We start from the raw sequence: 26,951 nt of genomic DNA, 5'->3' as shown, positions 1-26,951 counted from the left end.
ATTCCATCACCCATGCAGCCAAGCTGTGGTTGGGGGCAGCCCCTCTCCTTTAGGCCCAAACCTCCAGAAGAAGGTGGCAGACAAGGGGCCCATGCAGGTCTCATCAGAGGCTGCACAGCCTGTCTCTGGTGTCCTCATTGACAAGTGAGACTTACGGCTTGAAGACATGATGCTCTTTCTGAGGCCAATCAAGTATGGAGGTCACGTGAAGTGGGAGGAGGCAGGTGGAGAGGAGGCTTTAGAGAAGACGGGCCTGGGTTCAGATCCTGACCATGGTACAGCCTAGCTGGTAGTTTTTCCATCTTTTCATCTGTTAACTGGGGACAGTAATATCCCTGAACGGATCTGGGTAGAAATAATCCCAAACCTAGAGGAAGCCCTGTTTTCTCCACTCTTCCGTTTCTCAACCCTGACCCCGGCCTCAAGTTTCTTTTCCTGTGATGTCTGTTCCTGGCTTTGCACTGTTTCAATTGGTTGAGCCCAGAGGACAGGACTTCACTGAGTGTGTCTGAGTTCTGTCAGAAAACTGCTGTCCCCTAATGAGCATGAAGCACGTTAATAAATATTTCCTTATGACACATCCCTCAGGAGAGTGGCTAAGGAGACCCTTATGTGGGGGATTATCAATGATGACGTGCATTTTGCTGTGTGAACCAAAGATGTTCCACATGCCAGGTTGTGGGGAGAAAAAAGTTTAATGAGCCTCTGATATGTTCCAGGCACTGTTCTAGACACATGGGATTCTGCAATGAACAAAAATCAAGCCTCTGCCCTCAGGGAACTTTCATTCTATTGGAGGTTACAGATGATAAGTAAATATAAAATGCATCTGGTTGAGTGCCTGGAATGATGGACAGCTGGGTAAGGAGAGTAGCGTTAGGGCAGGTGAACTGTTTCAGAAGAGTTGTCCATCAGCTGGCACTTCAGCAGAGGCCTGCAGGAAGGGAGGAGAGAGCCACCTTGATAACTAGGGAAAGAGTTCTGGGGAGAGTAAACAGTGGCTGCCAAGGCCTGGAGGTGGGACTGTGCTTTGTGGATTCAGCAAGAGCAAAGAAGGCCCATGTAGCATTGGAGCCTCCGAGAAAGGAAAGTGGGAGGGTGAGAGCAGGGGGGAGGAGAAGCCATACGAGAAGGCCTTGTGGGCATGAGAAGGATTTGGGATTTTATTTTGAATGACAGGAGCAATGTTTAAGCAGAAGCATGGCATGATTTCATTACACTTGAAAATAATCTCTCTGGTCATGGGTAGAGAGTAAGTTGCAACAAGGCAAAAGATAGGAATGAGGCAGTCAGCAAAGATTATGATGCCTGTGTCCAGGTGGGAAGTGAAGGTGGCCAGGCTCAGGGGTCGAGGTGGAGGTGGTGAAAGTGGTCAGGTTCTAAAGACACTAGAAGGTGGAACAACCAGGATTTGTTAAAATATTGAATGTAGATGGGAGTAGAAGAGAAGAACCAGTGGATGACACCGAGGATTTTAGCACAAACAGCCAGAAAAGTGCACTTGCCATTTACTGAGATGGGTTAAAAGGAGGTAAACAAGGTGGTGTTCAAGAGATCAGCGTTTCTGCTTACCACATGTGAAGTTGGAGCTGCCTGTTAAAGATCTAACAGGAGATGGTGATCAAGTTGTTGATAAAGTAAGTCTGATGTTTACAAGATAGGTTAGGCTCTAAATTGGTGAGTCTTCAACATCCAGAAGCCATTGAAAACGGTGCACGTGGTTGAGTTACCCAGGACTGTAGGAGCAAACAGAAGGGGAGCCAAGCACTGAGCCCAGGGCCTTCCCATGGTGGCCAGCTGGGAAAAGAGGAAGAGACACTGAAAAAAGAGGAAGAGCTAGAGAAGGAGACTGAGAAAGAACGTCCAGGGATTCCGGAGGAGAACTGAGAACGGGGCCTTTCAGAGGCCGAGGAACGTAAGTGTTAAGAAGGCATGATTAGCTGTGTGTGGCTCTGGCAAAAGGCCGGGAAAGATGGTAATTGAGACTTGACTATTTGATTTGACAGCGTGGATGTCATTGGTGATCTTCACAAAGAGGAACATTAGAGAAAATAGCATGATGGAAATGGGTTCAAGAGAAAATGGGATTAAAGGAAGTTTAAGCAGCCAGGATTTTCAATTCTTCCAGTGACTTTTGCTGTACACTCTAAGGCAATAGGGAAAAAGGGCAGAACCTAGAGGAAAAAGTGGGAGATGCTTTTTATGCAAGAAATATATCTAACTTGTGTGCACAGGTAGGTCAGCTAGAGTAAAGGGAACATGGACTGGAGTCGGTGACAGGGCACTGGAGTCTCATGCTAAAAGGAGGAGTTGGCCTTAGGAGTGCAGGAGGTCCACCCATGATACCTGAGGGGAGGCAGACTACATACACAGTACTTGCAGGTGGGGAGAGCCCGGCAAGGAGAGTAGAGAGAGTGGTTGCTTCTGTTTTCTCAGTGAATGGGAAACCAGGTTCCTTGGTAATGACAGAGTAGCAAGCTGTTACATGGTATTGCTCATGACATCCCTAGTGCATAATAAATACAGGCAGTGCCAACATTCCACAAGGGCACAGACCATTGTCCTGCTTAGTCACATCCCTGGTTCTGAGTGTGTTTCCTGGCACATAGTAGGTGCTCTGTCATACCATAGAATCCAAAGGTAGTGCCTGTTTCCCTGGCTTAGGAATTAGTGATAGCCGCAGGCAGGGCCAGCTACAAAACTGGTGGGCCCCTTGTTCAAAAACAAAGAATTTCAAGACAGCACAGCAGACCACTAAACCAAGTGTCAGGCGCAGCTGAACACAAAGCACCATGGAAGTGCACAGGCTGTACCCCTAGGAGGCTGGCCCCAGCCACAGGTACTTGTTAAATCTGATTAAACCCCAGTGATGGGCAAATCAGTCAGCAGACCCATGGCAGTGGCTGGAGAGAAAACTCCCTGCAGGAATAAACTTTGCTTATTTTCCTCTTTCAGATGTTTAAGACTGAGTCCAAACAGCAGTCACCATCTTCACAGATTAGCAGAGATGGAGGTATAAGGATTCTTGTAAGAAAATGAACAGAAAAATGCATCAGATATTTGGAAACCTTTAGGAGCAAAATGTTTACTAGTGATGTCTCTTGAGTGATGATACCACAAATCATTGCTATAGGAAGAGGAAAGTGTCCAGTGGTGGGACAGAGGGAACCTCCACAGTAATGGAGGTTGCAGCCCATTGTGAGTTTGAGGTGGCATTAATGACCATTCAAGAAAAAAACATTATCAGAATAAACAAAACTACATAAGAAAACCTCCCCATTCAGAGTAGGGTAGATAGATTAGATCCAGTGTAAAAGTAAGATGACCTGTTTTGCATCTGCTTTAAATTGAGTTGTTTTTGAAGACTGTTTTTAAAAAACTATTATATAGAGATCATTTTAATGGAGTTTTTCATGGGGTGTGGTGGCTCATGCCTATGATCCCAGCACTTCTGGTGGTCCAGGCAGGCAGATTGCTTGATCCCAGGAGTTCAAGACCAACCTGGCAATGTGGCAGAACCCCATCTCTATAAAAGTTACAAAAAAATTAAAAAACTAGCTGGGCATGGTGGTGCGAACTTGTAGACTCAGCTACTTGGGAGGCTAAGGTAGGAGGATCACCTAAACCCAGGAGGTTGAGGCTGCAGTGAACTGATTATGCCATGGTACTGCAGCCTAAGAGACAGAGTGAGACCCTGTCTCCTCCCCACCAAAAAAAGGCAAACAAAAAGTTTTCCAATGTTGCTCTCCTTGTTTCAGAAAAAAGTAAGTTAGCTAAATGAATGTGTGAACATACGTACATTCTGGGTTGTGAGCATTTGGTTTCAGTGTTATTGTACTCAGTCACATGAGAATTCGAGGCCACCACTTGAATTGCTTTAGAAATTTTATGAATAAAAGAAATTTTGGTTTTCACTCTGAGGATCTCTAACTGTAGAGGTTGAGCCTTGGCCAGCCCTTCACTCTAACTGCCTTACCGAAGAGGAGAATCCATTTTCTGCAATGTTGTCTAGAGAATTAGAGGTGGGTTTATTAGAAACATTTGCCAGATTCAACTATTAGAGGTCACTTTAAGTCAGAGAAAGTCTAAGTGCTCACTGTGAAAGCCCCACCTATCCTTTTTTCCTTCACCTTTTCACCTGAACTTCCTGGTTTTCTTACATAGTGAACAGCATAGCCTGACAATGGTAGGGTCTTTTCTCCGAAACTCAGCCTCGCTCATTTTCTGGTGTCACTGGTATGCTTGTCTGCTCAGGTGAGTTGGGTTTGTGTCCCTTAGATTCAGCTGACTCCAAAGAGCCTGGTAAACAGGTGTGCCCAGGGACCCAGACCTGGGACAGTACCCATCTTACATCAGGTTCAGCAGACTCGGTGCCTACACTTGGCCATTATGTTAGAATTGAAATCAAAAAATCACTCATAAATTGTATATTTCTGGTGCCTGTTTCAACCCAAGCAGAATTCATAACTTGTCATGCATTTCTGTGTGCTGCTGTGACAGCAGAGTGGAATGGTTGCAACAGAGACCATGTAGCCCAGAGAGCCTAAGATACTTACTGTATGACTCTTGACAGGAAAAATTTCCTGAGCCTTATTCTAGAGTATAGGAACCACCACCCCCAACACACACACACAAAAGGAGAATTAAATGTTTATAGCATGGGTAAGTTAGTCTCCGTACCCCATCACATAGCTGTGACCTGTACCCCCACCGTCCCATGGGATAGTTTCACTGCCTTTGACTTTCACAGTGCAGCTGGTTTAGAGAAGTTCTGGGTAATTTTGTTTTTTACCTTGTCTATTCCTGGAGTAAGGCTCAATCCCACTTACTTGCCTTAAAGTAATTCAACTCAGCTTCACAGAACAGTGTTTTCCCCCATAGAAAAACTAGTTTTCAAATCATAAGCAAAAGTATGCCCAGTGGATGTATGATTCTTTGAGCCAATGTCATCAAATTTGATGTATCTGTTTCCCTATGGGGAATGCCAAGGAGGAACCATAATTAGCCTTTCCTTCTTGACTTAGAATTCAACCTCTCTACATTCTGTCTTTCTGGTCTGGCCTTGGTATACCATCTGTTAAGATGAGTTTTGCATATACTTATGTTGGTTTTGAGAGTCTCAAAGTTCAGGAGTGCCTCAGAGTCACTTGCTGTCTGATATCTACTTCATGCTCACTTGTGCAATGTGCTTTAAGGCTTAAGTCTTGAACATGATAGTATCTGCATTTAGAGAAGTGATATGCTCTGTTCTTTTTATCTGACTCCCCCATAATGGCAAATAGAATATAATTATTGATTAGCCTGTCTCATGTTCACTAAATTCAGATAATCTTTCTAAGGATTTGATGAAAAGCTCTGCACTGTACGTTGTAAGCTGTATTGTCTTAGCAGACAGATTCAGGGTCTAGCCAGAGATTGTAGCTGCCCTGGCCTCAGTCCAATGTCATTGTACATGTGGTGAGAGGAGCTTCTCAGCTAGGAGCTCAATTACTTCTGTTTGGGGAGAGTAGTCTTTCACCTCACTTAGACTTAGATATGAGCGAGAAGGGCCTCCACCCTCCCAAAGCACAAAGATGGGAGCCTGCAGGAACCCTGTATTCTACTTCCTTTGCAACCACTACTGGCATATGTAGTCCCAGAGGTGTAAAGCTAGATCAGAAAGCCCCTGCTACCCGTAGAATAAATGTGAGCACTTATCCCTAAATCTTCAAGGAGCCAGCCAGGCCTTCATGCTGTGCAGCAAGACTCCATAAAAATAAAACATTTCTGTGAAGGAAAGCATAATTTAAGGAAATATCAGGCCGGGAAAAGTATCTGCAGATATGTAGAAAGGGTTAAAACTGTTTTGTAAAAATCAATAAAGGAATATTTAAAAATTGCCAAGGGACTTGGACTGTTCACAGAGGGTATATAATTTTTAAGCAAATATATACAAGCATTTTTAATATGTGCAAATTAAAAATTATGCACTGTTATTCTGTGTAGGATAAATATCAATTACTTTAAAACCATGACAGTCAGTGTGTATAAGGTTATGGTAAAACAGACACAATTTAAATTGATACAGTCCTTTGAAAACTGTTTGGCAATATGTATAAGAAAACAGCACGTTAAGGTAGGCATGAGAAATAAAACCAGATAAGGAATTTGGGCCAGACATAGTAAGCAGTAAACCGTGTTGGGTTTTGAGGGTTGGAGTTGCTTGAGGTCTTTTATGTAAATTAATATGAATATAGATTAATATGAAGGTGACTAATCTACCTAAGAGAGACACGAAGAACTAATCATTATGAGGCTGTTGTAAGTTTGTACATCCACAGGTAATAGAATTTTAAAGCTAAGTAAACTAGGCTGTCATGAATTTGATAAAAAAGGAGAGTGGGAACTGAAGAAATGGAAGTAACTTCCCCAAGGCTCAGAGAGGAGTTACTAGCTCAGTGGAAATAGATGGACTTTTTTGAGTTCCAGTTCTTGTTTTTCTTTTTAATATTGAAGAATTTGTGGAAATCTGTAGTACTTACAAATATAGAATTTTAATTATCTTGTGGATTTTAATATTTTATGGCTTAATATGTCAACATTAACTTTTAAATGAGCTTTTAATTACAGCTATTTCTCATTTATAAATATTTTGCTGTCTTGTAGAAATAATTAGATAACCTTTATGGCTTTAATAGAGTAAACACTAGGCTGAAGAAACATTCTTTCCATCGTCAATTTTTTAATGTTTGCCTAGCACTCTAGACACTTACTGTGCTCTCAGTATGCAAACACGAATACCACTGTGTTCTGTTTTCCCAGAGTAGGAATGATGGACATTTGCTCAAAATAACTTCATCAAATTATTATCCACTGCAAATGTAAATAATTGCAAACAATTTAGAATTCTATAATAGATAAGAGTACATAATTGCAAAGAAGGGACCAGAAGTTAGAGAATTGACAAAGATTATAGAGCTCGATCTTCAGAGGCAAATAGGAATTTCTCAGACAGGGAAGAGACTAAGGAGTTGAGAAAGAGTGACAGGGACCAAGTGCATTGGCTCATGCCTGTAATCCTAGTGCTTTAGGAGGCTGAGGAGGATTGCTTGAGGCCAGGAGTTCAAGACCAGCCTGGGCAACATAGCAAGACCCCCATCTCTACAAAAGATTTTCTTAAAAATTAGCCTGATGTCACAGCATGTGCCTGTAGTGCTAGCTGCTTGAGAGAGAGAGAGACAGAGAGAGAGAGAGAGAGAGAGAGAGAGAGAGAGCGAGCACAGGTCCCTTGAACCAAGGAATTCGAGGCTGCAGTGAGCTATAGTTGTAACACTATACTTCATTCTGAGTGACAGAGCAAGGTCCTGTCTCTAAAAATTAAAAAAAAAAATGTGAAGGCATGAAATATCATGGCATTTTCAGAGAACTGAGATAATTACGTTTGCCCATCTGAAATAGACTATGAAGAGAGATAGCAGTTAGAGATATGATTATTGAAGGGTGACTCGGTGAGACTTTGTTTTCAGGTGGCTAACATTGTAGAGTACTAGTGACATGTGTAGCTCCAAGTCCCTTACATGTATATTATTTTACCCCCATTCATTCCCATTTTACAAATGAAAAACCTGAGCCATGTAAAGGCTAAATAACAAGCAAGTAGTACTACTAGAAGTAGTACAGTCAAAACTCAAAATGTGGCAGTTGAGTGCATAGCTCAGTGCCCTAAAATCTAGACTGTCCTTCCTGTTCCACACTGTAAGACTGGAGCAGAAAGGTCTTGCCACTCTCTGTGATGGCAGTGCAGAAAATAGGTGGAAGACATAGCATAGAAATCCTGGAAATAGCCTGCTGCAAGAATTAACGCAAGAGATGATGAGAACCTCAACTTAGAGCAAAAGTATTTAGGAGTAAAAACCACAGAACTTAGCCCTTAATTTGATGGGGACACTAAGGAGTTTCTGGATTGGAAAAGTGGATAGTTACTGGTACCCTTACTTGTTAATAGAGAGGATTCCTTTGGTACAAGTTTAATAATGGTGTCCACGGAATACTTAGGTAGAGAGGTCTAGAAATAGTGGGATACTCAGGTCAGGAGATCAAAAGGTAAAGCTTTAGAATTTATTAGCTTGGAGGGCATCAATTAAATTCCTCCTGCAAAAATCACCAAGCACTAAGAGTCCACAGTGAGATAAGAGGGCCATGGAAGAAACTCCAGGGCACTGCTGCTGAAAATATAGCCCATCAACTGACAGCCTGTCCCCCAACTGTTTATTACTAGTGCAGCATAGCAAAGAATTTGCTTCAGAATGTAATCGACCATGTTACTAAGTAATCAACCATGTTGCATACCGTTTTCTTCAGCTGACTATATTTTTAATATTAGCAAGACTTTTAGATGAAGGAAACATTGTGTTGATTAATGTCCTGATGTAAAATCTATATCTTGTCCCAGATCAGCACTTTGAATATCACTGATGTAGATAACACCAATATTGACACTTTGGGCAGAGCAGAAGGTTTCCAAAGAGACTGATGAGGGATAGTGTGAAGCAGAAGAAAGGGAAGTTAAGACATTCTGATGTGCACATGCTTTGAAGGATCAAGTGGTCAGCACAGCTGCAAAAGGGTCAAATGAGATTGAAGACTAAAAACATAATTATTAGATTTGGCCATCAGAGGCTCATCAGTAACAGTTTAGGAGTTTTACCCCATGATTTTTCACTCTTCTGCCTTCTTGAAAGTGTACCATTGCCATGTAGACCAAGTCCCTCTTGACTCTAAAGTACTTGGGTTCAGTCTTCATTTTACTTGTCTCTTGGGTGATTGAAGTTATTCATCACACTCTCCTTCCTTACATACTTTTTCATCTACCATACACTGACTTTGGTTTTACTCTTCAAATCTCACCCATCTTTCTCTTCCCATCCCTTCTACACACACTGCATTTCTTTAACAACACTCATTTCCTTAATTACATATGGGTGTCAGTTTCCAATCCTAAATCTAGCCCATATATCTTTCTGGAGCTTCAGAGCAGTCTAGAAGCCTACTGGGCATCTCTACTTGGATGCCCACAGCCCCTTCAAATTCAAAATGTCCAAAGCTGAACCTGAATTCTCACCTGTACTCTTCCCCATAATGCCTTCTTCTTCCTAAGTCCCATACCGAGCATTATGATCTCCACCCAGTTGTGAAACTGACATGGGCATGATTTTTTACGACATCTTTCTTCCTTTCCACTTAGTTATTGATTTTACCTCCTCCTGACACTTCAGATCTCCTTATGCCCACTGCCTGCATCTAGGCAGCACCATCCCTCACCTGGATCACTGAATTATCCTCCTGGCCAGTCTCCTGTTCTCAGTCTCCTCTCCAGTACCCTGCCACGTGGAGTGGGAGCCCCCACTCCCTTGTTGAATTCTTTACCTGCCACTCCAGCTTCATCTCTGTGCTCTTCTTTTGTAGACTCGGGTCAGATTGAATTTTTATTTCCATTTCTTAAACATAACATGCTTGCGCTCTCTCACCCCGCTCCCCACTCTCTCGCCTTTCCTTCACACATACTTATACCCCTGCCCAGAACACCATCATATTCCCTCTTCATTGATGCATTTGTCCTCTGTCTTTAGAAGTTTCTATAAGCCTGCAAATCTGAGTTATGTGGATTTCCTGTGCTCTCCTAGCATTCTGTCTTTCCTGTGTCATCACCTTTTCCACATTACTTTGTAATTTCTCATTATTGTCCACAAGTCAATGCATTCCTCTGAATTTTAAGCTCCAAGAAAGCAGGAACCCTATTTGCTGCATCATTATATTTCATCCTTCTGGTACAGTGCCTGCGTGGTGTGAACCTGACATTCACTCCATGTTTGTTAAAATCAGTGAATCCCCTCTAAAATATTTTCACCGTGAATATCTTAGAAGGGGTAAAGGTAAACAATTTGGAGAGGGTTTTAGTGAAACACGAGCTGTCAGCGGATTAGAAGATTAAATTATTTGAGTATTTGAGTTGTTTTGCACTAGGGGAGGAAAGAGAAGTTAGAGTCTGGAAAGCTGGTTAGGAGAATAGAAGCATTTAATTCCACCTCATAGAAGAGGAAGGGATTTAAAAAAATAAACTAGCTTGCATCACTTGTTTTCATCTTCCTTCTATAAGTGGAGGCTTGCAAGGTAGGGGTGGGTACATTTTGATATTTAAAGGTGTCAGGTCGTTTATCTTTTAGAGTTTTTTTTTTTTTTTTTTCCTCTTCACCTGGAAAAACTTTATGTGATTTAAAGCTTTCCCTTTATACTTTGCTGAATGAATTTGTTTTCTTTTGGAAGAAGCTTACAAAAGTAACTCATTTCATTATAGCTAGTCTGTTCCCCCCCCCAAAAAAAATAGAGATTTCCATCTCTCTTTTAAAAGGTTGAGTTTTTAAAGCAGGGATAAAGTAAACATTAGGGAATAAAGGAATGAGCCATCAGTAAGAGGAAATCTACGCTAACAAAACCTAGGAAAGATAAACGATTTTTAGAACAAAATTATATTGTCGGGAAGTCAAGGAAAAACGTGTAACATGCCGACTTACACTGCTCGATGTCTTTTAGCTTCTCTTCAGATATGAAATTCCAAAAGCCAGAGAGCTCTCAATTCAAGATAGACTTTGTAGTAAAGTACTTGAAGTGCAGGTTGACTTGCTGGTGACGATACTGGTTGTAAAATGAATGCTTGGTATCAAAACATGTTAAAGAGATTGATATGTGTTTTGTCTCAGATGGTGATTATCTGATTCTGCGTGGAGGTATACATTGCAGAATATCTTTTAAAAAAGAAGGCCAAGACTTTTTCCTCAAAGAACAGCTTTGAGTCCACTTGACTACTTAAAAGTCTACTCATTTGGAGCTGTTGATTATCTTTAAAACATGGAAGAGAGATGCTCAGTTTGTAACATCTTGAGAGGATGCCCTAGTTATCTACCTCTGTAATAAAGGACTATTTTAATGTAGATGTAAAGAATGATTAACTGACTAGTCAGCATTATATTTTAATGGTTCTGTGAGATGAGTCAGCCCCAAAATGCATCCCAAATAATAAGCTAACCAATGGTGTGGAGTTGTTTCATACTTTGACTGTAATTAATAAGCTTATAGGTCATTTTGGTGGTTTCTGGGTGTGAGAATCGCATGACCTGTTTGGATGAGAAAGTTTGCCACCTTGTTTGTTATAGAAGACGACTCTTACATGTCTTCTACAAGTAATGGGAATTTATGTAGGCTTTAAGATTAAACAGGAGATGTAGAGCTGTCTCCTGTGATTTAGAAACAGAAATGTATTCTGTCAAAGTCTTTTCCTGTCTTTACTCTGACTCAAGGCTTTGGAGAAGCACTTAAGCATTAGGAGATAATCCTGAGACCGTGCAATTTGACACGTGGATGGCCTTATTGGTAGAGTTGAGGCTGACAGCACATTAATAAAGGCTACCAGGCATCAATTGTTCTCAGTGGTTTTCGGTTTGGTGAAATAGACCAACTTCAACATCATCATAGTGAGAAGAATCATTCCTCATCTTAGATGGAGAGATTCCAAACCAAGTCTGGTACAGAAATCTGAAAAAGAGCTTGTGGGGTGAGCCAGCTTATTGGACATCTGGAATTTGGGGGAAGAGGAGATATTCTGATGTATGCATTCGTTAGACTAAAAAGTACCAAACTGGTGCAAATAAATGGATTTTTATTCATTCTAAACACCGGATAAGAATTTTCCCTAGCTCCACGCCACTGCCCGACTCTTCCTTTGAGCCTTTTGGGAGTTGTTCTTTATTTTTGTGATTTCTATGTAATTATTTCAGTGGCTTCTCTGAGTTACCCAGATGAGTACTTTTAATGTGCTGCCTGGTTTTGGATGTTTGGTTCAAAGAGACTAGGACAGAGAAAGAGCCAGGGATGGATGGTGTGTGGAATACGGGTATTGTCCATGTATCTGCCCTCTTTATCTTGTCACTCACTTGTTCTCACATAAAATGAGGGAGAAAATGGGGAATGTAAAATTTTCAAAGAAAATCTCCCTGATGACTCAGTTTTCCCTGCCCCAGAGCTGGTTTTTCCTTTTTTCTTTGCATGCACCAGAAGCCTTTTTGAAGTTGAGAGAGCCGCAGCTGAGGCAAATGTATGAGCCGCTCAGTGTGACCAGGTGCTGTGAATGAAATGAATGAGAGAAATAGGGAAAGATGTGGGGAACATTCTCTAATCACAGAGAACCACACAGAAGATGCAGGCAACCTAGCACAACGTGTTGCCTCTCACCTTCAATTAAATTTTAAATGCACCTGATCACACCTTTCAAAACAAATCTTGGAATTAGATATCTTATAAATTATTTGCCAGTGCAAGTAAAAGACAATGTATGATTTCAGCAGAATGAAATGTGCTTTACTATTGAAACTCCGCTTATGAATTAAAACAAGGTTAATCTTGGCACCATGGTGATGGAAATAAAAGATGAAAGTCCTTCCTATATTCCTACAGAATACAGCACAATCCACAGCCCAACAACACCCATTAAAGATTCAGATTCTGATCGATTGCGTCGAGGTTCAGATGGGAAATCACGTGGACGGGGAAGAAGAAACAATAATCCTTCACCTCCCCCAGATTCTGATCTTGAGGTATGTCATTCCCAACACCCAAGTAAATAGGAAGGTGTCTTAATAGCTAACTCGTGGTTTTACATACCTGCTATGTAAACAGCAGTGTTTAAGGTGTCAGATGCTTTTGTTACTGCTTTCTTTTTGTATTAACAATAGATAAAGCAATTTTTTCTCTCTTTATTAACTGTAGGTTAAGCAATTATTTGTTTTTTCTTCCCTGTGAACTATATGGCAAAGCATCTGTTTATTTCTCTCTAAAGAAATATAGTAAATTATGCAATTCTACTTGAACAAAATTCTGTCATGCTGCTCTATATCATTGCCATTTCAATTAAGTGGTCATACTAAAAATATTTAGTAAAATCCACTTGTTAAAGGGCACAAAAAATGGAATGAATAAGACATACTATTTGATAGCACAACAGGATGACTATAGTCAGTAATAACTTAGTTACATTTTTTTAAATAACTAAAAGAGCGTGCCTGGATTGTTTTTAACATAAAGGATAAATGCTTGAGGAGATAAATACCTCATTCTCCGTGATGTGCTCACTTCATATTGCATGCCTATATCAAAATATCTCATGTACTCCATAATTATATACATCTACTGAGTATCCAACAAAAAATACAAAATAAAATTAAAAATTAGTATCCACCTTTGTTGTTGTTCTTTTGTTTGTTTTTTTTGAGAGAGGGTTTCACTCTGTCACCCAGGCTAAAGTGCAGTGGCACAATCTTGGCTCACTGCAACCTCTGCATCCCCAATTGAAGCAATTCTCCAGCCTCAGCCTTTTGAGTAGCTGGGACTACAGGCATGCACCACCATGCCCGTCTAATTTTTGTATTTTTAATAGACCTCGGTTTTACCATGTTGGCCAGGATGGGCTCGATCTCTTGACCTCGTGATCCACCCACCTCAGCCTCCCGAAGTGCTGGGATTACAGGCATGAGCCACCACACCCAGCCATAAAATTCACTTTGAAATGAAAGACATACTTGTATATATTGAGAAAGGAAAACCTGAAATGCTCTAAACTGAAACAGTAATCATCTAATGAGACATGTTTTGATGGAGTTCAAAGGCAGGAAGGATTAAGTAAGAACTTAAAGAGTGGTAGATTTCATAGCCTTGAATCCACTGCAGTTAAGTTTCTGCTTTTTGCCAGAGTGAAATCCGTTGGTTGAAAAACATGATTATTTTGGCTGAAAAGATGAAAATTTTCCAGAAGAATCAATGTATATGAGTATGTACTGGTGTGAGTGGGAATGGGAAGAAGTAAAACAAGCTTGGGAGGCTTTTGTGGTGTCCCAAGGACCTTTTTGAAATGAACTCCTTCAGATCTGATTTTAAATACTTCAAGACTATCTCTAAGAGCACGAGTAATGTTTTCCCAGGCAAAAATGTTATTTAAAGTAGCTATAGGTAATTTCTCAAGTTATCCTGCTAATATTTTATTTCTCTTATGTTAATCTTTAAAAGAAGTAATGTTGTAAGTCTTAAATTTTGTTTCTAAGTTATTTGGAGCATTCGAGACTGAATTTTTATTATGTCTCAGTGACTGCAGCAGTTTATCACAATTAAGTGTTAGCATTAATATCATTAAACTGTGCATGCATATGTTGTTAAATATCTATACCCTGAAGACTTAAAATACCTGGCAAGAACAATGTATATCCCATCCTTTTGATAACAGCTCAATAGGTAATATAAGGTGAATAGATTCTTCAAGGTTTTAGTCTTTGTGTGCAGTTTTAATACTTGGTTTGCTAAGAGTAAAACATAAGATTCATTATTTTAGTACTTCTTAATGAGCAGATATCAGAGGTAAGGAAAAGATAAATGATATTTGATCAATTGCCCATCTCCATCTCAGCAGTTATAGACAGTCTAGTTTTAGCTCATTTTTTAAAATTTTTTCAGAACTGAGACTGAAATTCTATTACAGAATTAGAAAGGACATACATTATTATCTCTTTACTATATTTATATTGACATTACAAATGTAATTATCCTCTTGCACCTCACTGAAGTTATATCTGGAGAAAAGTTAGGAGGTACTCTTTGGAACTGTTGTGTTTTTTTAGGAATAGTAAATTCAGACTTTTCATTCGTCTCCCATTTCAAGATGACTTTTTCATGTTGAAGTTAAGTGAATAACAGCTTTCTCAGTCAAGGCAAAGACACATTGATTTGGTTCTTCCTTTGTAGAGAGTGTTCATCTGGGACTTGGATGAGACAATCATTGTTTTCCACTCCTTGCTTACTGGGTCCTACGCCAACAGATATGGGAGGGTGAGTACCAACAGGCATCAGCTTTTAAATTCCTTGGAGTAAATATACCTCTAATTTGTTTATTGTCCAAATGAATGTAATTTAACTCTAAGTAACAAATTTAAAATATAAACAGAAAATAGCTACATAGTCAAATATATATGTAAGGTAAAACTATGTAAATGAGCCATAAAAGAGATTATTTTTAGATCTTTGGCAATAAGATTCACTTCATGCAATTAAATTCATGCTTATTCAGACCCCAGTGAATAAAAGTGATTGAATGTTATTATAGGTTGAAACATCAAAGTACATAAGTGACACAGAAATATACTTGTGTTCTCTTTTTTATTTTTTCTTTTTATTCCCTAACATTAAGTGAAACAAGTATTTCACTTTCTGTTGTCCTCAGTGATTAGCACCTTTGGTATTTTATCTTAAAAGCATCTGCTATGAATGTCTCTATATGTCTCTTGGCTACTTGGGTTAAATTTATTTTAATAGTATGTAGGATTGATCAAAAGGCAGTAGGAAAAATTCACCTATGTTAGAGTTGTGCAGTACTTATGTTGGTATTAAAGAATAATATTATAGACTACCTTCCATGAGTGGAACTTCAGTTTCAGTGTTGTACATTTGGGTATCCCAAAACTTTGGAATTTCTTTTTGGCATATTGATGATTTCATAAGTCTTTCCCAGGCAAAAATGTTATTTAAAGTATCTATAGGTAATTTCTCAAGTTATCCTGCTAATATTTTATTGCTCTTATTTTAATCTTTAAAGAAATAATATTGTAAGTCTTAGTTTTTTTTTAAGTTAATACTTTGGAGCATTAGAGACTGAATACTTACTATGTCTCAGTGACTCCAGCAGTTGATCACAATTAAGTGTTAGAATTAATACCATTAAAATGTGCATACTGTTATTACCAATTTGACCAGGTAGTCGTTCTTTCAACAAATATTTATTCCAACAAATAACACACTGAGTGCCTGATGTGGATATGCAGTTTTGGGAATTTGGCCTTGCAGCCCAGCTTTCCTTTTCATCATCTTAAAGGTACACCTAATCAAAAACAGGCTGGAACCATCATACCCCACCATTTTAATTTCTGTTCTGAGATAAGATATCTGTAAAACACAATACATCTCATCATATCGTTAGGCAAATTCTCTATGAGAAGACAACAAAAATGCAGATTATAAAATATAAAACCACAGAATCAATCAGCCAAATGGTCTCTCCTGCATGACTAGCACACAGTAGGAATTCAAGAAATATTAGCTGTGCTTTTTCTTGTATTATTTCTTCTGTCAATACTATCCCTGTCCCTATTTCTAGAAAAAAAACTACTACTTAAAAACTAAAGATTAATATCTGAAATATCAACGTGTATTTAGTAGGCAGAACCTTGAAGACCTTCTTAACTGAGCCACTATAAAATCCTGTCTCCTGAGAAGAACACTGGTGTCTGTAACTCACACAAGAGTGTTGAAAAGAGAAGGCACTTAGAAAATGAGCATTTGAAAACCATTCAGAAAGTCCCAAATTTTTAAAAGCTGTCACTAAGAGTCAAACTGATGCAGACGAGAGTTATCTAAGAGTGTTCTATTAGCCAGTGAAAGAGTCCAGCTAAGAGTTTAGGAGTTAGGCATCCCATGACCTACTGACCTCTCAATCTTTGGCCGTAAATTATTGGCTTACACGTGGAATTTACACTTCACCTAGAAACCCCTGGCTTTATGTAATTTCTAATTCATGTCTAAACCAAATACTCCCTAAATATTGTATTACAAATACCATGAGTTTAATTTTTTTAATGTGTCAACAGTCATTAGAACTTTGAGGCTTCATCAAACAGTAGTTTGTTTAGTTTTGTTTTCTCAATCTAGGTAGCGTGATTAAAAAGTTTTATCTCATATAATTTCCAAAAGTCAAATTTATATATTCTCCGAAGTGCAGGCTATTTGAGTTTCTTAAATATAATCTTATCCTTAATTGATAAGTTTATGGGGCTGAGGGAGAACTTCAGAAGGCCAGGCTTCTGAGGAAGATCTTCCTGTGTGTAACTTTGGGTCTGAAGTCTGAATGGCTTGAAGTTACCATGTGGTCATCAGGAGAAAGGGTGTTCTAAGCAGAAGAAACAGTAAGTGCAGAAGCAAGAAAAGCTTTGCTGTGTGAAGGACAGAGGCCAGTGGGACCAAGCTTACTGTTGGAGAGTCAACAAGATGTGGTCAGGGCTGAAGGCAGGCTCCAAAGGGCTGCCCAGCCGCACACAGTCAACAGGGTTAATCTCACTGCATGTGCTATGGGAAGTCATCAGGGGACCACAATGGAGGAGATTAGAAGATCTGATTTACATTTTTAGATTATTTAAGCTACGTATGAAGAATTAATGGTAGGGGAAGAAGAATGGGGGTCCAGGTAGGAAGTTATAGCAGTGATCTGATGCACCAGCAGTAGAGATGGAAAGAATTTACTGGACTCTGGATTACACTGCAGGTAGAGAACTGGATTTGGAAATGATATGTATTGATTGGAGTGGTGGGTAGTAAACAAGACAGGGAAGTGAAAGATGATTCCCGGTTGTTGTCCTGGGCAACTGAGAAAATAGTCGGATATTTACTGAAATAGGAAAGAGCTCAATTTGGAGGGAAAAGAAAAAGTTCAGTGTTGGACCAGCTTGAGATGCTTATTAGACAACTGCTTGGACCAGGCAAGGAAACCACTGGAAGGTGAGCCCAGGGGACCTGGGGGGACTAGTCAGTGATGGAGATAGCAGATTCTCAGTCAACAGTGCAGATTGGGGTTAGAAACCCCTCATAGTCTCTTAGCTTGATTTCTTCCTAAACATTTTCTGAGCACCTTCCTTGTTCTGAATACTTGCGGTCAGCCTGTTGTCTCATTGCCTGCTGGTCTGTTTTCCTAGCAGGGTGACTTTTGAAGATATACGGCTTAGGATGTTGAATTGTAGCTGGAAGCATGCAAGGAAGTTTACTTAATGATGTCCTCATGAGAAATCATTAGAAATCTAATGATTTCTATCAAATCTGATCATCAAGCTTTGTAAAAATGTGGAGTCTTCCAAACAGTAATAATAACCAAGCTGATCAGAATGTCTTGCATTCCTTTTGTTTCCCCCAGAGCACTAAGAAGAAAAGTCTTAAAGGAGTTAAGTGACAAGATTTCTTTTTAGGAGCACAGATTTGGTGGTGTTCCTGGGCATTGTCAAAGGGAGCATGTGGTTGAACCTTACTCTGCATGCATATAAAGAATGAATGCCTGACAATGTGATCGCTGTTCTGTCTCTAAGGGAACCAGATACTTGAGAAGTAGCTTAGTCACAGTAGCTTAGGCAACTCAATGATTAGGCCATTCAGTAAAAGGACACAGGATCTAGTTGATATAATGCAAAATTAGGGCATGTTACGGCAATGTGTAAAAAAAAAAAAAAGTTTGAGAATGTCCCACCTTCCATGTAATCCTAGCTGTGGGAAGAAGGCATGTTGGGTGTTATAAGAAAGTCTTGTTTTATAACAAAGGTGATGGGGACAAAAGAGGGTGCTGGGTCCTGCACAGCCTTAGCCAAGGAAAACAAATAACATGTTAGGAAATTGAAGAGCCTGAGTGCTATGTAAATTAGGATGTTTAAAATAGTATCTGTCCTAGCTGTTTTGGTTTACTTCATTTTAAAAGTTGCTTTCAAACTAGCAACAGATTCCTGAATTTCATTGAGAAAAACTAGTCTTGGGTTATTTTTTCATTGGATGGTCTCCTTATAATAAAGAAGGTAATTCAATTATTATCGAAGTACACACCCAAAACTTGAATTTCAAATCAAAATTGTGCTGATGTTTCAGGGATGATCCCCTCCTGTGGGAGGATTACCCAGGATATCTACACCCAGTGACTTGATTGTTTCAACACTATCTTTTTATTATTGTTCCATGCCTGTGTGTCATAGTGATCTGGGCTAGAATGGATCTTAAAAATGTAAATATTCACTTTTCCTTTTCAACAAAAAAACAAAACGTGAACATTAAGAAAATGTAAAGCTTAGCATGTTTAATCATAGGCCCTATTAAGAATTTTATATATGTCCAACATTCATTTAATTCAACATTAATATTCCAAAGGTGCTATTATCAAGCCCATTTTATAGATGAGAAAATTGAGACTTGGGAGAGGTTAGAAACCAAATATAAAAAGTACCTAGCACCATGTCTGACATAAAACAAATATTCAATAAATATCAGTTATATTTGAATGTAGGTGAGACTTGACTGTCAAAACAATAAACAAATACTTGAATTCCTGCATAGTGGCCTGTGAGTAAAATGGTGGCAGTGTCCTCAAATTTATGAAATACAAGTATATGCTGTGCCTTATGGTATGATAGAAAGATAATCAGATTTGAATTCAAGTAGATCCAGACTCAAATCCAAGCTCTGATTTTTCAGCTCTTTGAACTTACACAAATTATTTATTCTTACTGAGCCTCAATTTTCTTTTTTTTTTTTTAAATATTTCAAGAATGTTATACCACCATTTATTTTCATTTAATTCTTCTTCAGTCAGTTAAATATGACTCTATACATTTTACAGAGAATAAAAATCTCCCTACCCGTAATGGAACACAGCATGTTGGAAAGTTGGGATATAAATATGCATCTGCTTTAAAAGTCCCTTTAATATAACCAGTCCCCATTTTTCAGTGGCTTCTTTTCATCTACAAAATGAAGTCTAAGCCCCTTAGCACATAATATATCACAAGGCTCAACCTCTGTATCACAAATATGCAGTATTATGATCATGTATTATCAATGCAAAGCTGAGCCTCAATTTTCTTATTCATAAAGCAGTTACTTGACTTGCAGAATTGTTTTAAAAATTAAATTGTATCATGAATTTGGCCCGGCATGGTGGTTCGTGCCTGTAATCCCAGCACTTTGTAGAGATGGAAGCTGGCCCTGTTGCAGGTACATCACTTGAGCTCAGGAGTTCAAGACAAGCCTGGGCAACATGGTGAACCTCTGTCTCTACAAAAAAATACAAAAGTTAGCTGGGTGTGGTGGCACGTGCCTGTAGTCCCAGCTACTTGGGAGAGCTGTAGTGGGAGGGTCACTTGAGCCCTGGAGGTCAAGGCTGCAGTGAACTGTGATTGTGCTACTGCATTCCAGTCTGGGTGACAGAGCAAGATCCTGTCTCAAAAAAGAAAAAAAAAGAATTAAATTGCTCATGAATGTAAAAGGCCATGCACAGCATCTTATTAATGGCAACAACTGATAGTAAGAAAAGCATGTGCCACCTATTGAACTTTTATTTGCTCTCTTGAGTATTTGTTTTGTAACTCTCTAGGCTTCTAAGAGGATCTCACTTGTCATAGTGAGTTTAGTTAAACAGCCTCCCTTGTGGGTGTGCTGCTGTGAGCATTCAGTACCTTGAGGAAAGAAAAACTGAAAGCAGTTTATGTTGCTCATTTCATCAGAACAGTTCAGTTCACCAGTAGAGATTGTTGTTTCTTTAGGGAACAACACTGAACTCCAAGCTCTTTTGATGGAGGATTTTCTTCCATGGTGATTGATGAAGAAGTTGAACTCTTAGCATGGCACCAGAGCAGCAGGACACCAGTGTCCTCACTTAGTTGCCGGAAATCTGGTTACTTAATCAGGATGATCTCCCTTTTGGAACCTCCAGACCAAGGATTGGCAAACACTTTCTTTTTTTTTTTGAGACAGAGTTTCACTCTTGTTACCCAGGCTGGAGTGCAATGGCGTGATCTCGGCTCACCGCAACCTCCGCCTCCTGGGTTCAGGCAATTCTCCTGCCTCAGCCTCCTGAGTAGCTGGGATTATAGGCACGTGCCACCATGCCCAGCTAATTTTTTGTATTTTTAGTAGAGACGGGGTTTCACCGTGTTGACCAGGATGGTCTCGATCTCTTGACCTCGTGATCCACCCGCCTCGGCCTCCCAAAGTGCTGGGATTACAAGCGTGAGCCACCGCACCTGGCAGAACACTTTCTGTAAGGCATCAGGTAGTAAATATTTAGGCTTTGTGGGCCATATGCTTGCCATAAGTACACAGTTCTGCCCTAGTAGTAAAAAAGCAACCATAGACAGTATATAAATGAATAAATGTGGCTGTGTCCCAATGAATCTTGATTTAATGCTCCTAAATTTGAATTTTATATAATGTTCGTGTCTTATGAAATATTTTTATCCTGGTTTTTAAAACTCTAGACCAAGGATTGACGGACCATACCCCATAGGTCAAATATGGTTTATGGTGTGCTTCTGTAGGGCCTTTAAGAATGTTGTTTAAGTTTTTAAATTGTAATAAAAAAATAAAAACACAAGGAAAAATATGTGTCAAAGATGATATGGCCTGCAAAGCTGGAAATACTCCCTGTCTCTCTAGAGAGAAAGGCTGTCTGCTTCTGTTCTAGATGGTGCTCCGAGTTTTGTATTGGTTCATTTTTCTCCTGCCTTCCAGGACAATTCAATGACAGCAACACTGTGACTAGACTGTGAACTCAATGTAGGCAGTGCATTTATGCACCTTGGGCCCAAAGGAAACACAGAATTTGTTAGGGTAGGTGAAATGACTATTACAAACAGGTCTAAACTATAATGGCACAAACACAATAGAAATCTGTCTATTGTTTAGTGATCTAGAGTGGACATATTCCAGCTTGCTTGGTTTGGGCATACTTTGGTGGTACAGATAATGGTAGTGTCATTTTCATCATGCAGCTTTCGAAGCTTCTGGGATCATTAGCATTAGCTTTCATTTTGGGGGAGGGGAGGAGGCAAGGGAGGTGTGAATGGGAGGCTTTGTAATCCAAGCTGAGACAGGCACACACCTCCATCTGTAATATTGACCTCAGTCACATGGTCCAGTGCACGGAAGGCTGGGCGATGTGGCCTTGCTGTGTGCCCGGGAGGAAACAGAGAATGGGTGTTAGTGAACAGGTAGCACTGACCCCCCCAGTTTTCAACTATTTGACCAATGAGTGAAACCCAAAGCACACCTTCAACCACCTTGCAGCTCTAGCCACCCTGACAGAGCCAAGCCCCAGGCTGTGTGAGTGGTGGCTCTGGAGTGATGATGTCCACTCTAATCCCAAAGGACAGACCCCCGATTTATTTTCTTCCTTGTATATCAATGCCAAGTTAGATCAAAAGGATGAAATAATGTATGTGTCCGAATATAACCTCTGGATGCTGCAGAATGGCATAGAATCTAAACTCTCAAAACAAACCGAAATACATTTTTTCAAATGTCAGCTGAACAGGCATCCTTCATCTCTCTTCTGTGACCATATCTTGAAGGTTTCTCTCTTTTCCTTTAATAGTCAGGCCCTTCACTACCAGAAATATACAGCTGACATGTACGTTCTTGCTGTTTAATTGAACACATCCTTATTGTTCTTGTTCATGAATATAAAAGGGAATGCAGTGAATGAACAGGAATCATCACAGCTCCTTCACCACTGTACTGGCCTGCCACCTCCCACTTTGGACCTTCCTTGCTCTGTAGCCTTGGGAAAAGCACCTATAAAATGGGAGCAATCACAGGACTGTTAGGGGAGCAACATGAACCACCTAGAAAATGCTCTGTAGTACTCCATGGGCAAGAGCTATCATTTATTGCTTACTTTGGGGGTTCAGGGGAGGGAGCAGGAAATTGTGCAGACTTTGTTGTTCCGGGTAGCAGAGAGGGAGTGGGAAACAGAGAACTACAACTGGCAGAAATCAGAAGGGTAGAAAGTGGTAAAGTATATTTAAGGGATTAGACTTGGAGAAGAAGAGTAGCAGAAAATGTGTTGAATTAGTAATAAAAAGACTACACCTTTATTCAGCTTTACTGGTTTCCACTGCTACCTCACACTTACCCAATGAGCTCCTGCTTTTTGCCAATAAGAAAAATGTGGCTCAGAAAAATTAAATTATTTGTCCAAAAAGCATACCCATCAACTGGCAACACCAGTCTTCTAATTGGTCAGGCTTAGAGAGAGCACTGAGTGCCAGGATTTTGTTCTGTGGGCACGGGGATGCCATGAATGAGAGCGGGACATGGTGGAAGGACATGATAGCAGTGGAGGGACATGCCGGGAGCGTACATTTGGAAGACCAATTTAATAGCAAAGAGAATTATTGTGCAGTCCTCTGGGAGAAAATCATAAAAGCCTTAAAAGTGGCTGGAACACTAGAAAGGAGGGAGGTAGGAGAGTGGTTACAAATGAAATCCTGATAGGTCTTTTGACTGGATTTGGCTGTTTAGCCTTTCCCTTGGCACCACATGGGCCCCTTGGTGTTGAAGCCAATTTGGTCCGGTACACGCTGGCTTTATTCTTCTTCCTCCCTCTTTGTACCACTTCTTGGCAGTTGGCTCTTGTTTGGGATTCATTGGGTTTTCTCCGCAGTCAAAATTAATCTTTGGAATGATGAAGTTCCTTCTTTTATTCTCTACTTGGGTATTATTTTCATGGTGTTGAAAGGGAATCTCTTAAGTAAGGAGAAAATTAACACAGTCAAGTGTCACGTATCTAATCAGCAAAGATGACCTGATTGGCCCCACCACAAGTTTGAGGGGTTTTGTTTTTTTGTTTTTGTTTTTCCAGATCATTCAGGCAGTAGTTGAACCATGATTTATTTTTTTATGTGTATACAATCTCTCTTGGTAATCCATTTTATTTCTTAATGGGCATCAAAATCACATCCAACTCCTAAAACTTGATATTTCGTATCAGCTGCCAGTGATAGGGCCTTCAAGATTGAAAAAAGTTAATATTTTATTGATGATATTGCTCCCTTTAGAGAGGAGAAAACACAATAATGGAAGCTTTGTGTCTCACAAGTTGTACAGCTCATTTGGATAACACTTTTGGTTATGTGTTTATGTGTTGTTGTTTTATTTTTTAAAAAAACAATGTTTCAGTGTATTTTTTTCTTTCAAGATAGGAAGCTAATTTGCAAAGCTTAACCTTAATCCTTTCCCTCTGAGCAGCCAGCATGGGGTCTTAAAAATAAACCACTCTTACTCAGAGTGCCTATTCCTGTTTTTCAGCTTACTTGTACCCAAAACAAAAGATGTGGGATAGGGAGAATTTTTAAATGACTTTCAGGTCCTGTTTGTGGCTGTAATATTAGCATTCTAAGTAAGAAATTGTTTAAGGGGCCCTGAATGGGTATTTTTCTTTCATTTGATTGACACTGCCCAAAGATTCGTCCTTGATTTGAGCATACTTAACAAGATTTTCACATGGAGCAACAAATCTCATAAACCTGCTCACATTGTTAGCAATACACCTCACTGGGCCACCACAATGCCCAGTAATTGCTTGCCAGGGAGGCTTAGCTGCCCATGTAGGATTAATACACAGAGAGTTTAGGAACCTTGTTTTCTTTTATTCCACAAATTCAAACTGTAGGTAGCATATCCTGAGGAACTAGTCATACTTTCTGAAATAGTTGCACTGTCTTCTGGTAACTTTTAGCTGAAGATTATTTAAATAGCACTTTTTAAAGGATACTATATTCTTTGTGATTCAAAGTAGAATAGCAATTGCTAGGAGTTTGTGTAGAGTATGAGCTCATGAATGTAAGTTGGTACATATTCAGACGGGGAGATACAAAACACATACAGCATGTATTTAATGTACTTACAAATTGAAAATAATAACATGATTAAAAGACAAAATAATTCCCTTTTCTTTTTGTTTTTAGCAAGAATACCATAAGTACTTTGTAGAAACCAAGTCAATGCTAAAGCTACTTAAAATTGGAACAGTGACTTAGCCATTAAAATAGGTTTTAAAGGTCGACTTAAAGCATTTAAATTAGACAGTTTATATTATCTGTTTGCTTGCTTTGTTTTACTGTTAAATTTTTGCTTTTCAATTTAGAAAAATAGCATTGCCAAAGAAAATAACAAAGCTAAATGTGCAAGGGTGTGTAAATAAAAACTAGAGCCACATTAAAAATAGGAACAATTTTTGTGTGTGCCTTACTGGTGTATCTAGCAATAAAGAGAACCCACTTCCTCGTTAACATTTTGGTAACTTATGTGGTTCTTGTAATAAAACTAAGGTGACTTATTCTTGTTAGATGACAAAAGATCTAATGTAATATTTGTCACTTGTGGCATTAGTAAATCAACACTAAAAATCTGGGGAAGTATCTTTTAAAACGTAGTTACTTAAAAGGTAGAGATACTTTCATAGTTAGAAAAAGGTTACATTTAAGGTTTCTTGAGAAAGGGGAAGAGATATTTTGTTTTTATACTCAGAAATATATTCTGGATCCATTCTAAAAGCCCCGAAAGAGGTAAACAACAGGATTTCCTTCAACTTTCTATCTGTTTTGAGTCTCAAAAGATCGTGAACTCTCTGAACTGAAAGAAAATAAAAACGGGTCAAGAAGATCATTTCTGAAGCAGTCTCAATTCTGTGGGGGGTTGGCAGTCGCCACTAAAAATAGACCACGTTGTCATTTGAAGCCAGGAAGGGAGAAGTGTTCATTTTTTTCTTGGCTCTTTCTGATCATTTTTGTTCAGTGTATAACTCTGCCATTCTCCAGCAGGCTGAACTGTGGGACTTTTATGAGTGTTATGTGTTTCTTTTATGCATTTTGCCAGAATACTGTGCTTAAATAGTGCAGGGCCAGAAGAGAGCTCCAGGAATGGGAACTCACTGAACTGGTAAATAACAGCAAGAGAAGTTAGGACAGATTCCAGTGTGTTCACGGGTGACTTTTAGGGGGCTCTTTAGCATCTGTGTAATAAGGAGACATGAACCGTGGTAGGTGGGCATCTCTAGTCTACTCTCTGGGAGAGGGAGGATTTACTGTGGAAAGACCTCAGTGGTACCAAGAGGATGTGATGAGGCTATGGCTTGGTTGGCCATACACAGAGTTCAGGGTATAAAAGGTATGTTGTTATAGGGAGAAAGCTGCTGAATTTATAGGAAAAATGATGTGTGCTTACACAACACGATCAGTAAAATAGTGTCTGGCTGCTTTACATTTTTCTTTAAAAAGCACTGTAAAATCCACATTCCAATCCTTTCCTCAAGCACTCTGAATAGGGTCACTAAACAACTTTGTGACACAATTAGCTTCGGCTGTCCAGTCGATCAGATTAGATTTTACCTCTTCTCCCTTCCTCAATGCCTGTAAGCTACCTTCATGAACATGGCTACAACGTAAAACATTTAACTCTCCAATGAGGTCAAGAGACTTGAGAGTAAACACATACACCCTTCAAAACAGTTTTCACAGTGCTTATTTGCCAGATAGTCAGATCACATATCATGTACAAGTACTAGAATTAGCAGTACAAATGTAACTATCATAGTTCTCCCCATAAATGGGCAACAAAATAAACTTTAACCTAGTCACTAGAATAAAGCAAAATGCCATGTGAGAATGTACCCCCTGCCCCTCCTTCCTGGGGACCTGGAAAAATTCCTGGTGGTCTCTGTAGTAGGTAAGATCCCCTGCTAATACCATGTGGTCTCCATGTTAGGACTACCCAAAGTATAAGACTCCATCAAAAAAATTTGTGAGAATAGAAGTATCAGCTGGTACACGGAACCTTAGCCTTCCAGCAGAGATGAGTTTCGCTGTGGATAAATTGTCATTAGAAACATCCATGAAGTAATTCAGAAAATTGTACCACCAAATGGCACTCTTCTCAAGTTGCACACACAAAACCTTCAGGGTTACATGGACTCCAGTACCCAGAACACGTTCCTGGCTGCACCCGCCTCTCCTGCCTGAGTCACCGTTTGTTTCCTGACCTGACACTAATGAGTCATTCAGAAAGTCATTCTTTTATGATTTATAGAATACATACACAGTAATGTAGTAGGTGCCTAGCCAAAATTTCTGCCTTCAGGGAGCTTATAAACTAATAGAGGAGGCTTTTGGTAGGAGATGAATGAATCTTCAGCAATAGTCTGTCATTAGGGTAAAACTATTCTAAACTAATGCCACTCTAAATCCTGAGGGTAAAACTGTAGAATCTCCAAAGAAATAACAATGCTAAGAAGGTAACAAGTCTCC

The 26,951-nt window shown here is 39.6% G+C and overlaps 1 protein-coding gene across 10 annotated transcripts in view; it reads left to right on the top strand.

Annotated features, from left to right (window-relative positions):
* EYA1 (EYA transcriptional coactivator and phosphatase 1) overlaps positions 1-26,951 on the top strand; it is a 339,983-nt gene that overhangs the window by 259,484 nt on the left and 53,548 nt on the right. For all 10 annotated transcript variants that reach the window (XM_032296318.1, XM_032296321.1, XM_032296319.1 and 7 more), the window contains 2 exons: positions 12,487-12,626; positions 14,821-14,904. In XM_032296318.1, coding sequence (XP_032152209.1) covers positions 12,487-12,626; positions 14,821-14,904 — 224 coding nt within the window. The remainder of the gene's footprint in view (positions 1-12,486; positions 12,627-14,820; positions 14,905-26,951) is intronic.

Source organism: Sapajus apella, unplaced genomic scaffold (assembly GCF_009761245.1).
Source record: "Sapajus apella isolate SASKATOON/1434 unplaced genomic scaffold, GSC_monkey_1.0 scaffold35, whole genome shotgun sequence".
Lineage (NCBI taxonomy): Eukaryota > Metazoa > Chordata > Mammalia > Primates > Cebidae > Sapajus > Sapajus apella.
This window is presented reverse-complemented; position numbering and strand designations above follow the sequence as displayed.